The sequence below is a fragment of the Accipiter gentilis genome, chromosome 22 (genome assembly GCF_929443795.1).
Source record: "Accipiter gentilis chromosome 22, bAccGen1.1, whole genome shotgun sequence".
Taxonomy (NCBI): Eukaryota; Metazoa; Chordata; class Aves; order Accipitriformes; family Accipitridae; genus Astur; species Astur gentilis.
Genome location: NC_064901.1, coordinates 16478425 through 16489457, shown reverse-complemented (window position 1 = coordinate 16489457; position 11033 = coordinate 16478425). Strand labels below are relative to the sequence as shown.

The window sequence follows — 11033 nt, the reverse complement described above, 5'->3', positions numbered from 1 at the left end:
GATGTGAGAACTTGGCTAATGTAGAAGTCACTTGAACGTGGAAGAGGCAGCCTGCAAATGCTGCTGCACTGTCTCCCCAGAGATGTGGATCAGTCTAGTATGTGAAACAGTGTTGGAGGCAAGTGGCTGACTACGGAGACATATGAAATGGTCTGTGCCAGTGCAGCAAGGTATTAAGTCTTGGGCAGCTGTTAGCATGTGGCAGGCCAGTAGCAGTGGTGAAGCCTGGAACTGCCTGGGAGTAAGTTACAGCAATGATTTACCCATGTTTCTTGTTTGACATCTCTTCCTGGCTAAATAAGACTTTTAGAAAAACCCTCTTAATATTGCAGTTACCTCAGTTCAAGATAAAATTGTTCTTGTTCTAAGCCAAAACTGCCATCTCTGAAATACATTAAAACTGCTGCCAAGGAACAGTATGTATCTTCAAGGAGTTTGCCAAGTACTGTATTAGCAGAACCTGAGTTTGGAAGAAAAATAATTGATGGCCATTGCGCAAGTTTTGCTTTCCAGTGTTCTTAATCGTTGGCAAAAAAAAGGTATAGATATCCAGGACAATGTAACTGTGGGGACTGGACTGAAACAGGTGTGAAACTGAATGATGTGCTTAACAGTTTAAGAACTCCTCCCGTGATAGACAAGTCGTGGTTTTGCTCGTCATTGCAGATGTAATTGGGCCTTGAATGCCTGTCTCCCATCTCTGAGGCGGGTGTTTAGCACTAAACATTAATGTAGCACTAAGGCATGTGGCACGCTCTTCCTCTAATCCAGAGATCCAGTACCCAGGCTGCCTCTCCCTATTAAATTCAGGAATCCCAAAGTGCAGATAATCTTGGAATAAATGCAGTCAAAAACATTTGTCATCAGTACTGTACGGAGGAACAAACAAATTGGTAGTGTAACACTGAAGCCCAGAGCACCTGGTCCTCATTTCCATCAGAAAAGTTCCTGCAGCGTGTAGACGTGGCTGTCCTAATAGTGCCAAGCAGTTAGGTGACTAAACTGCACCGGGCCCTGTTTACTGTTCCCTGTTCTCGTTGTCTGTATTGCCACACGTGGAGCGTGTGCTGAAATAGATAAGGATAAAGTTTAATAAGGAAATAAGTAGGGTTAACTTTTGCCTTACTCTCTTTTCCCCAATAATCTGTTGGTTCAGGAACTCCCTGAGGTACAGGAGTCCCAGGTTCAAGTGGCTCCTCTGCGTGACCGGAAAGTTGAACTACTCTGCCTTTTCTTGTTACGTAATTATCTGTTCCGTAGAGTTTTGAGGAAGTTTCCCAAATCCTCACACTGAGCAGCTTCTACGGGACCCAGCTAAGCAGTTGTTGTTTCCAGGGCCGCTGCACCCCCGGCAGCAGGGAGGCCCCCCCCCGCCCCCCCGGGCCCGGTCCGCCTCTGCGCTCAGAGCCCCTCGCAGGGGCCATTCGGGGACCGGAGGGAGAAGCCCGGTGCCGCAGCCCGCCGCGGCTCCCCGGCCCATAGCGCCCAGGACGCACCGCTCCCGGGCCGCGGACTGCTACCGCTGCCGGCGGCAGGGCCGCTGGGGGCCCCCGGCCGGCCGTGGAGCGCCGGGCCCCGCGGGCAAAGGCCGAGGCCGGTGCCGGGCCCTGGCGCTCCTCCCCGGGCGCGGCCTCGCCCGCCGCCCCCAGGCCCGGGTCCCCGCGGCGAGCCGGGGCCGCCGGCTGGCAAAGCGGGGGTTGGCCCCGTCCCCGGGCGGCGCGGCGCGGCCCGGCCGCGGACTACAACTCCCAGCGCTCCGCGGCGCGGCCCTCCGGCGGCGGCGGCGGCAGCGGCCGAGGAAACGAAAGCGGCTGCCCCGTGAGCCGACTTCACCTTCAGGCCGCAGCATGAACGGCAGCGTGGCGGGCGGCGGCGGCGGCTTTTCCGAGGAGGTCATCAGCCTCACCCGCAGGCCCTCAGGTGAGGCGCGGGGCGGCGGGGCCTCGGCGCCTTCCGGGCCGGGGCGGCCGCGCCGAGGCCTGCGCAGCCCCCGGCGGGGCGGGGAGGCGAGGCCGGAGCCCGGGGGGGGGCGGCAAAGGCCCTCAGCGGGCACTGGGGCGGCGGCGGGAGGGTCCCGGCGGTGAGGACGGCGAGCACGGTGCCCGCTCCCAGGCACCGGCAGGGCCCCGGCCCCGACGGCCTCTCCCGCCGCGGCGGGAAAAGCCCGTGACCTGCGTGAGGGAGAGCTAGCCGGGTCAGGCTTTGTCTTCGGCCGGGAGCGCCGGCTGCGGCCCGTGCCTCGGGTGAGACGACCCGCGTCTGGTTTTCCCAGGAGTCGCCGTCCCCGGCGCAGCTCCTGTCGCTTGCGAGGGAGCTGGCAGGTGCTGAGCGCTCGGCCGGGTTGGGTACCCCGGAGGAGGGGGCGTTTGGAAGAACGTTGGTCAAAGCGACCGTGCCCCGTGCCGTCGTTGCTCGGGGTAGCATCAGAGAGGCCTTCTTCGGGGTGGTGAGCGAGAGCAGCCCGGGCTGGAAGGGAGAGGGAGCAGGGCAGTCTGTGGGGCGGTTTTTTGGCTTTGCTTGTCCGGTCACAGCAGCGTGTGCTCTCGTGGAAGCCTGCCGACGCCCGTCCGCCCTCGTATTTTCACAGGATTTACGATGCCGTTCAAATCGCGCTTTCGGAAATGTGGCAAGTTAGCGCCAAACGTACGGCTCCGGAGCAAAATCCTGCCTCCAAAGAACCGCAGGCTCCAGGGAGGTTTTGGAGCTAGAGCTGTACTATGGTGCGCCAGGCCTTCATCTTTAATTAAAACGAGCGTGAAAGAAAACGTGGCAGCCGTTCTGCCTGCATAACCGCTGGGTGCGGCTGCTGGCAGGCCTTGGCTCCACGGGCCCCCCAGGGACCCGCAGCACCCGCATCGTCGGCGTTTGTGCCGTTTTCCTTTCTCTGGGGTGAAGGTAGTTCCCGTGCGGGGCTGGGGTCGGTCCTGGCCCCTGTGCCCGCAGTCGCAACCCAAAGGGTGAGCCCACTGGGCAACCCTCTGCCTTCCCTGGTTGCCAGAGCGGCCGCTGGTCTGAAAGCGGCGTAGCCCTACCTGCACGGCCACAAGCTCAAGCTAATGAAGCCGTCCGTGTCAGCGAAAATTATTTGCCAAACGAAGCCGGTTCTGACGGGAAAGCTGTTTCCCTACATTGGGAACCTAGAATTCTGAGGGAGGTGGAAGGGGGTATGTTGTAGGGCAGAGCGGAGAGGTCTTCAGTGTGGCCACGGCAATTTAAATCTTGATTACCGTGAGCAGCGTTTGTCCTGTCGTTAAGATGGGCTGTGTATTTTTCGAGTTAGCTTTCTAACTGTGTCACTTGATTTGAAGGTGCTACAGCCCCTGTCGACCTTGATGCGTTTACCATGTGAATTATTATTCATGTCTGCAGAAGGAACAAAACACTGTTATCTGTAAAGCACAATGTAATCCCGTAATCTCTCTAATTGGAGTTCTGACTGCAACTTTTTAAAATAGGTTTGATGCTAAACACCTCTGGCAAAAGTTTGCTGAGGAGTTGAACATATTTACAGTGGCAAAACAGTGTGCGTATGTCTCTTCTTTTTCAAATTTCCTTCTGACGTACGAGGCTGAAATTAGGCAGAAAAATCAGTTTTTATGGAAAACTAAACTTCATCGGTTCAATTTGCAATATTATTCAGTTTCTCTTTTCTTAATCCTGCTGATCATGATGGTTTTTTAATGTCTTTATGAGGGACTTTTTAAGTTTCAGGGGGGTAAATGAGGCATAGGGAGGTCTGCAGCTTCAGGGAGGGTCAGCAGTTTAGCCCAGAGCCTGCTTTTAAAGCTCTGCCATTCCACTTCTGGTCCCTCGTAGACAAGGGATTTAGTGCCCTGTGCTCTCTTCATCCCCTTGCTCATTTTCTCCTGGTTGTGCTGTGTCTCTTCCTATGGCTGCATGAACTGGAAGGGGGAGAATAGCAGAGAGCTCAAGGAATGACGGAAGATATTTTTAGCCAGAGTGGAAGTTTTAAGTGCCAGAAAGGAAAGACTCGGTGAAAAAGCCCTGTTGATACGTAACTTGGTCTAGCATAAACTGCTGCCTCTTTTTTGTCATGGAGATCTGCTCCTATCTCATGTTGCCTCTGCTGATGAAAGCTGTGACTTTTGATTATTTTTCCAGTTGTAGGTGAAAACTTGCAAAACATATACTTTTTTCATATATATAGATATATATTTGGGGTTTTTTATATATGAGAGAATCAATATATTCTGAAACTCTGATTCCTTCTTTCTGGCTTTTTAATAAGTGTTGATTAAACCTTATACTTTTGGTAGTATTGATTCCCCCTGTTCCCAGTTTATTGGATTCATGGCAAATAATTTTTAGGTTTGTGGATTTTTTTATTTTTTTATTTAATTCGCATCGAAGGGTATGTTGTTGTGCACAACTGTCCCTTCTTGGAATAGATATTAGTCTAGCTGAAATGTCAGTGTTTCTTCAATCTGCTGCTGCTTCCATTTTCATCCTCGTTTGTCTCAAGCTGCCAGGAAGGGGAGGGGAAAAAAAAAAGAAAAAAAAAAGTGTGGCTAGATTGCTGTTAATATTTCTTTACTTCCCAGCTGTAGATGCACGCTTAAAATAGCATGACTCATCTTGTACATCCTTTGATCTCCTATGACTGATTTAAAATGCTGCCTCCCAGCAGGCACATGGTGGTTTTACTTTCATTTGCAACTCTCCTCCTCAAAGTTTCTATTTGCAACTTTGAGAGAAAGTAAGAAAGAGAAAATAAATCAGCCTGGCTGAACATGGGGAGAATTTGCTTTCAGCTGTTCTTGACAATAAGTTTTGGATGACTGGTTTATGGCAGGAAAAAAAAAAGTTGTTTTTTTTTTTTTTCTCCATTTACTTTGATTGTATATTTGATTATTTTTTTTTCTTTTTCCTTCACTTTTTCTTTTTTCATTGCAAGCCTCTTCTTAGGGAATCTTTCCCGTCCCTTGTCACGTATTATTATTTACAGAGAAACTTAGCTGCATGTGTAGTGGGGAATGTGCTCTTGTAACCAGTGGTTCTCCAGATTTTTAATTCAATTTGTTCTTTTGGATTTTGATGAAATGAGAAGTCTTAATCTTTAACTGCACTTTAATCCAGCAGCTGGTTCCAGCTAGGGTTCTGTAATTGACGCTTACTTTAAAGAATAGTATGAAATATAACAAAAATGTGGACATCAGTTCTGTTTAATGTATGTGTATTCCTTTTTGTTTTGCTTTAAATCCAAGAACGTTGTCTTTATTTCCTGTCATGTTTTGAATTCCTGAAACAGAACAAAGTGATTACATACAATTTTAAGGAGCTGCATCTAAACTAGTCTTTTTCTTGGAGACGAAGGACGCCAGTTCCAGCTCCTGAGATGTGGAAGGGGAGCCTTCTGAGCTCTAGGTGCCCTCGAGCTGGTAGCACAGCTTCTCTTGCCTTTTTCTTCATCTATAGACAGGGTCTAATGCTCCTGGCATTTCCTAACTCTGTTTCCCAGCTCATGAAATGCTTGTCAGGCATGCTTTGTTGCTCAAAGTTAATGATAGTACTATAGCCTCCTGTGAAATGCAGAATGCTTTCCTTTCCTTTCATGCTGTGCTGAAGAGGCATATTCCTGCTGAGGGCTGAATCGGCTTCTCAGAACGATGGCATGTGCTTCAATATTCCCCAACACCCACCTGAAAACGGCTTGTGGATACTTTATGGAATGGAGCATCTGGGCCTTCAGACATTTGGGGTCTCTCCTCTGCTTTCAAGATCAATTTCATGAGAATAACCTTTCTAGACAGTGATAGTTGGAAAGGATGATGCGTATTTGTGTGCTGTGAGTTTTAGTATGGTGGAGAAAACAGGACAGCGTGGGAGGGTACAGTCCCCAACAATAGCAAGAATGTCTGAAGCTTTGAGGTTTTTCTCATCAGCTTTCTCTTTGGCTTACCTTAGGGCTGGGCTTCAACATTGTTGGTGGGACAGATCAGCAGTACATTTGCAATGACAGCAGCATCTATGTCAGCCGGATCAAAAAGGATGGGGCAGCTTACCTTGACGGCCGATTACAAGAAGGAGATAAAATTTTAGCGGTAAGCCCTTTCTTCTGTTGCCCCATGTGTTCTTGAAATGCTGTGATCAGTGATGCGATATGAGATGCAGGTTTGCCATCGCAGTGCACAGAGAGGAAGTATGTGATGAATGCAACTAGATGATGCTGAGCTGACTCCATGGAGGGGCTATCTTGGGGGTCTGGGGAAGGCTTTGAGCACTAGGGAGATGAGTGCCTCTAAACACAGGCCCGTCTCTTCTGCCTTCTTGATTTGTCTCAGAAGCGCTCCTTGGTGCTGCGTTCGTATTTCCTGTGACTTGCCTCCCTAAGGTTTTAGAATCCATCAGACCTTTTCTTGCTCACAATGGATTGTCATTTACACGCATGTAAATAAAGGTCTTCCACCTCTTAAGTTTCTGGTTTTTGACATTTTGACGTTTGTCCATGATTACTGATCCTTTTGCTCAGGGAGATTTTTAGGCCATAAAACTTCTAGGCCATAAAACTCTACATTTCAGCTCATCAGGAATAGTACAGGCTGCTTCTCCTTTTAGAAAAATATTTTAAAGTGACTGAGGTTCAGTCCTGCTGGTTCTTCAGACAGTTGGCAATCATACAAGACAATATGCTTTACAAAGTGATGAGTGAAGAAGTAGCCTCTCCTAGTGTGATACATGATCTTTTAACACGCCTTAATTTTATTTTATACTTGCTTATTATGTTTCACATTTAATCTTTTTAGCCTCTATAGAGTACCTTGCACTAGCTGGAGCCTATTATTGATCCAGAAAATGATACCAAGCTAAATGGAGAATATTATTCTATCTTTTCTTGACGGTTTAATATTTACGTACTTGTGTTTGGGGAGTCTAAATATCAAGAGAAGGGAGGCACTGGATGTGATCTCAGGGGATACAATTAGGGGTAATGGGGATGAAAAAGAAAAATTAGGATGAATATAATCAGTTAGTGAATGAAATCAAGTAGGTTATAAAACCTTCTGCCATGAGATATTATTTTAAATTAAGAAAAACCTAACACTTTCAAGTGGATGCCAGTAGGTGTGTAAGTCTTTTTGTTTTGCTTTTTTTACATCAGTATGCTTTTAAGTGTGTGTTTACAACACTCTTTCAAACAGAAAGGTTTCAAAGGTAGACCAGTAGAGGGAACAATGTGGGAAAGAGACTCATAATAGTAATTTTGCTGTTCCTGCTCTTTTATTTCCATTAGCTGTCAGAATTACACCTTTGATTTGTTTCCAGTAAAGCAACAACATAAGAAGCTGCTATTGACACAACTGTCATCTTATATTCTGATTTTGCTTCTAGGTAGTTTTTTTTAGTACCTCTGTGTTTTGGCTTGGAGTTTCTCATGTTATCTCTCAACGTATAAAAATACATCTATAATATGAATGGATGAATATGGATCTCGCTGATTATAGTATCATGCCCCAGATGCAGAATTTTGTGAAGTAGGAAGATTTTTATCTCCTATCCTTCCTATGGTAGCCTGCTGAAGGGCAAATAGCAAATTTTTGATGATGCAACTGGTTCTCCTTTTCCTTTTTTGCTAGGTCAATGGCAGAGACTTGAAGGATTTGCGGCACAAGGATGCTGTGGAACTGTTCAGGAATGCAGGCTATGACGTGTCTCTGAAAATTCAGCGTAGGGTATGTTTTACCTGTTTCTTAGGTTTATTTCTGGCTCAGTGTAGACTGGTTTCTATGATTGATAGCTCTGTATTTCATGAGGCAGAAAAATACCATGTCCAGGTGCTCCGTGTGGATTATGCATATAAAAATTTTGATTGAACTACGGCTTTCTCTAGTTGACCACAGCTGTAATCATCTGTGCATTGCTTGTTTGTAACAGTATCAGTGAAGAGGGGAGTTTGAAGAAATCCCCAGGTATTTGTTTTGCTGGAGCAAAGGTTTTCTCGCAGATCTCCTTTCTCAGAGGCAAAGGTTTGTCTGTGAAGACAGAATCTCAGGTTCTCCAGTTTTGTTTCAGAGGACAAAACTTTACTGGAGACAAAACTGCCCTGTTGTTTCAGAGGTCATCGTTCATGTTAGTGTTGAGATGTATGTGCAGCCCACCACTACAAGAAGGGCGTTGAGGTGCTGGAGCGTGTCCAAAGAAGGGCAATGAAGCTGGTGAAGGGTCTAGAGAACAAGTCCTATGAGGAACAGCCGAGGGAACTGGGGTTGTTCAGCCTGGAGAAAAGGAGGCTGAGGGGAGACCTGTTCGCTCTCTGCAACTACCTGAAAGGAGGCTGTAGCGAGGTGGGGGTCAGTCTCTTCTCCCAAGTAACAAGTGACAGGACGAGAGGAAATGGCCTCGAGTTGTGCTGGGGGAGGTTTAGATTGGAGATCAGGAAAAATTTCTTCACTGAAGAGGTTGTCAAGCATTGGAACAGGCTGCCCAGAGAAGTGGTGGAGTCACCATCCCTGGAGGTATTTAAAACACTTGCAGATGTGGTGCTTAGGGACATGGTTTAGTGGTGGACTTGGCAGTGCTAGGTTAATGGTTGGACTCAATGATCTTAAAGGTCTTTTCCAACCTAAATTATTCTATGAAATGTGGGCTGCTATGGTTTAAATATATTGGCACCATTTTGGATATAGAAAGAGAGGAATCCTTAATCCACTGGTGTGATTTGACCACCCCTGGCTACTACTGAAGTTGTCAAAAGAAATACTGATCAGCCTGAAGCATGCTGGTGGGGAGAGGTGGGCTAAGGCCCCTTTCCCACTCCCTTAGTAAAGGAGCAAATCTTCTGGATCAGTATACACGGCAGGTAAGAAAACCAGAGAGAATTAGTGATGTCCTTTTCCTGGTAAAGACACCAGGAGATGGTGTGGTGGGAAGTGCCTCAAGGAATGACTGGATATGTGTGTGTGTCATTGCTTCTGCTGTATGAGACATACCCTGCCTCCAGCTGTTCGAGTCCTAGTTTACAAAGTGGCAGAGAAACATGAGGGTGCCTGGTAGTGACTGGGTACCCTGCAGTAAAGCTCAGTCCATCCAAAGCTGTCCTAACCCTCCTATGTGTGGAGTGTACAGGTACCCGGGAAAACCATCTTGCACATCCTTACAGAACCACCTGGTCCTAACGCAGAACTGGGGGCTCTCCTGTGATGTGCTCTGACACAAATACTTTTTTTTTTCCTTGTAGTTGCAGCCACAAAATGGCCCTGTGGGTCACCAAGGTGATGGAGAATCAGGTGGGCTTCCTCTAGCAGCCATTCTTGTGCCAGGCCTGGCGCTTGCTGCAGCAGCAGTCTGGATCTTGCTGAGGTATCGACAACGGATGTGAAGAGTTCACGTTTTGGATATCACTGCGTATTTTACACAGCTATGATGTAATTTAAAGATAGAGAATCAACGATCTTATCACAGACTGATGTCAAAAAGGATCATTGCCTATCATAAAGCTGCTGCTGATGTTCTTTATATATTGATTTTGTTGTAGGGTGAATGGAAGCAAAGAGGAAAAAGGGAAGGGAGATGACTCTGTTCATGTATAGAGTGGGATAGCTGTTTTTTCGACTAATCTGAGGAGGTTTTGCCATCAGCCCTATTTTGCACCATGAACTTTCAAACACACTTATCTAATCCGTGTTTTAAGATGTGACTTTTGGTTAAAGGGAGTAGGGGTTGTGGTGGTTTTAAATCAAAAACATTTACTAGAGGCTTTGCCTTGTTTCCACTCAATTTTTCTTGAAACCAATGATCCCTGTCTGAACCATGAATAAAGAGAAGCAATGTGGAGGGTACATTATTTTTTCTGTTGAATTTTTGTTGGTTGTTGCTAAATAAATGCCTTAAGAAAAATGTATAAAATCTAATCTGTGGTTTCACAGGTAAAATCATCAGTGTAGCTGCTGATTTAACAGTAATATGCAATGTTGGTGAGGTATTCTACCAGTTCTGGAAAGACAGAAGATAGCCTGCTGCTAGAAAAAGACTTTGATTGTCAGAATGACTGCTCATTCTTGGGTCAGAGTTGTATGAGAAAGCTTTCCACAAAATGCTAGCATACCGGAGAGAGGCAGGCAGACAATCGAATCACAAGCATAAGCAGTGGCAAGAGATTTGGGCATGCTGAAGCTGCAGAAGAGTCTTTAAATTAGTAATGAAGCAATAGTCCCTCCATCCATCAAGTGGGTTGAAGTCTGCATCTCTCAGGTTAAAGGTCTGTTTTGGGGGTTGTTTTTTTGCATAGGGAATACTTTAGATGAAGTTCTCTGTAGCAGCTAACTTGCTGCCTGCAGTCAGAAAATCTTACGATGATTGAAAGGGAGAAGTTGAGAGCAGGCTGGGATCATCCTGGCTATTGCTTGTTTGTGAAGACTGATGAGATGTTCAGGAGACAGACTGGCAGGTGTAAGCCAGGGTAAGGCTTAGCAAGTAAAACCAAAGGGAGAGACCCTTGCTCTGGAAAGCGTGTTGCTGAATTTACCTGCAGGGTCTCATCTTGCTGTGATTTGAATGGTTTTAAATGCCCCAGCTGACATGAGCTCTGTGGGATAAGGCCTGTTTCTCTTGTCTCCAAGAAATCAATGTGTTTTGTTGTTTTTGCGAAAGAAAAGCAAAATGCATGGTCTTGTCTGTATGATGCCAAAAAAAAAAATAATCACATATGCAATATATGTATTCAGACAAAGAAAAACTGGTGTCTCAGTGCTTTACTTATCTCTATCCTTTATTATTCTAGCGGGACATTGCTGATAGGTTTGAAATTGTTGTGTGTTTGCTCAGGGCTGCGTTCCTGCCGTCTGCTGGAGATAGAAATGGTATGCTGTTATACACGACATTCCTAAATCACCATGGAGTTTCAGAGCACTTAGACCACATGAAATCTTGCATTGGCCTATAAACTGCTCTAGTGTCAAGGGAAGAGGAAACAGGAGGAATTTTGCTCTATGTTTTTAGGGGACTTTGGGAACAGACTTGAGGTTTGGTGAACATATACTGGTGGTGGATGTCCTGGGCCAATGTGTACAGTGACT

At 46.6% G+C, this 11033-nt stretch overlaps 2 protein-coding genes across 2 annotated transcripts in view; both read left to right on the top strand.

The window, feature by feature from the left end:
* Positions 1–1793: 1793 nt before the first annotated feature.
* Positions 1794–10682, top strand: SYNJ2BP (synaptojanin 2 binding protein). The gene is made up of 4 exons (XM_049825058.1): positions 1794–1920; positions 5926–6062; positions 7596–7691; positions 9197–10682. The coding sequence occupies exons 1-4, from the start codon at positions 1848–1850 to the stop codon at positions 9335–9337; spliced, it is 447 nt and encodes a 148-aa protein (XP_049681015.1). The 5' UTR covers positions 1794–1847; the 3' UTR covers positions 9338–10682.
* The window catches only part of LOC126049160 (deubiquitinase DESI2-like), a 98571-nt gene continuing 89365 nt past the window's right edge, over positions 1828–11033 (top strand). The window contains exons 1-2 of the mRNA XM_049825056.1: positions 1828–1920; positions 2588–2720. Of these exons, the coding sequence (XP_049681013.1) occupies positions 2718–2720 (3 nt within the window). The 5' untranslated portion in view covers positions 1828–1920; positions 2588–2717. The remainder of the gene's footprint in view (positions 1921–2587; positions 2721–11033) is intronic.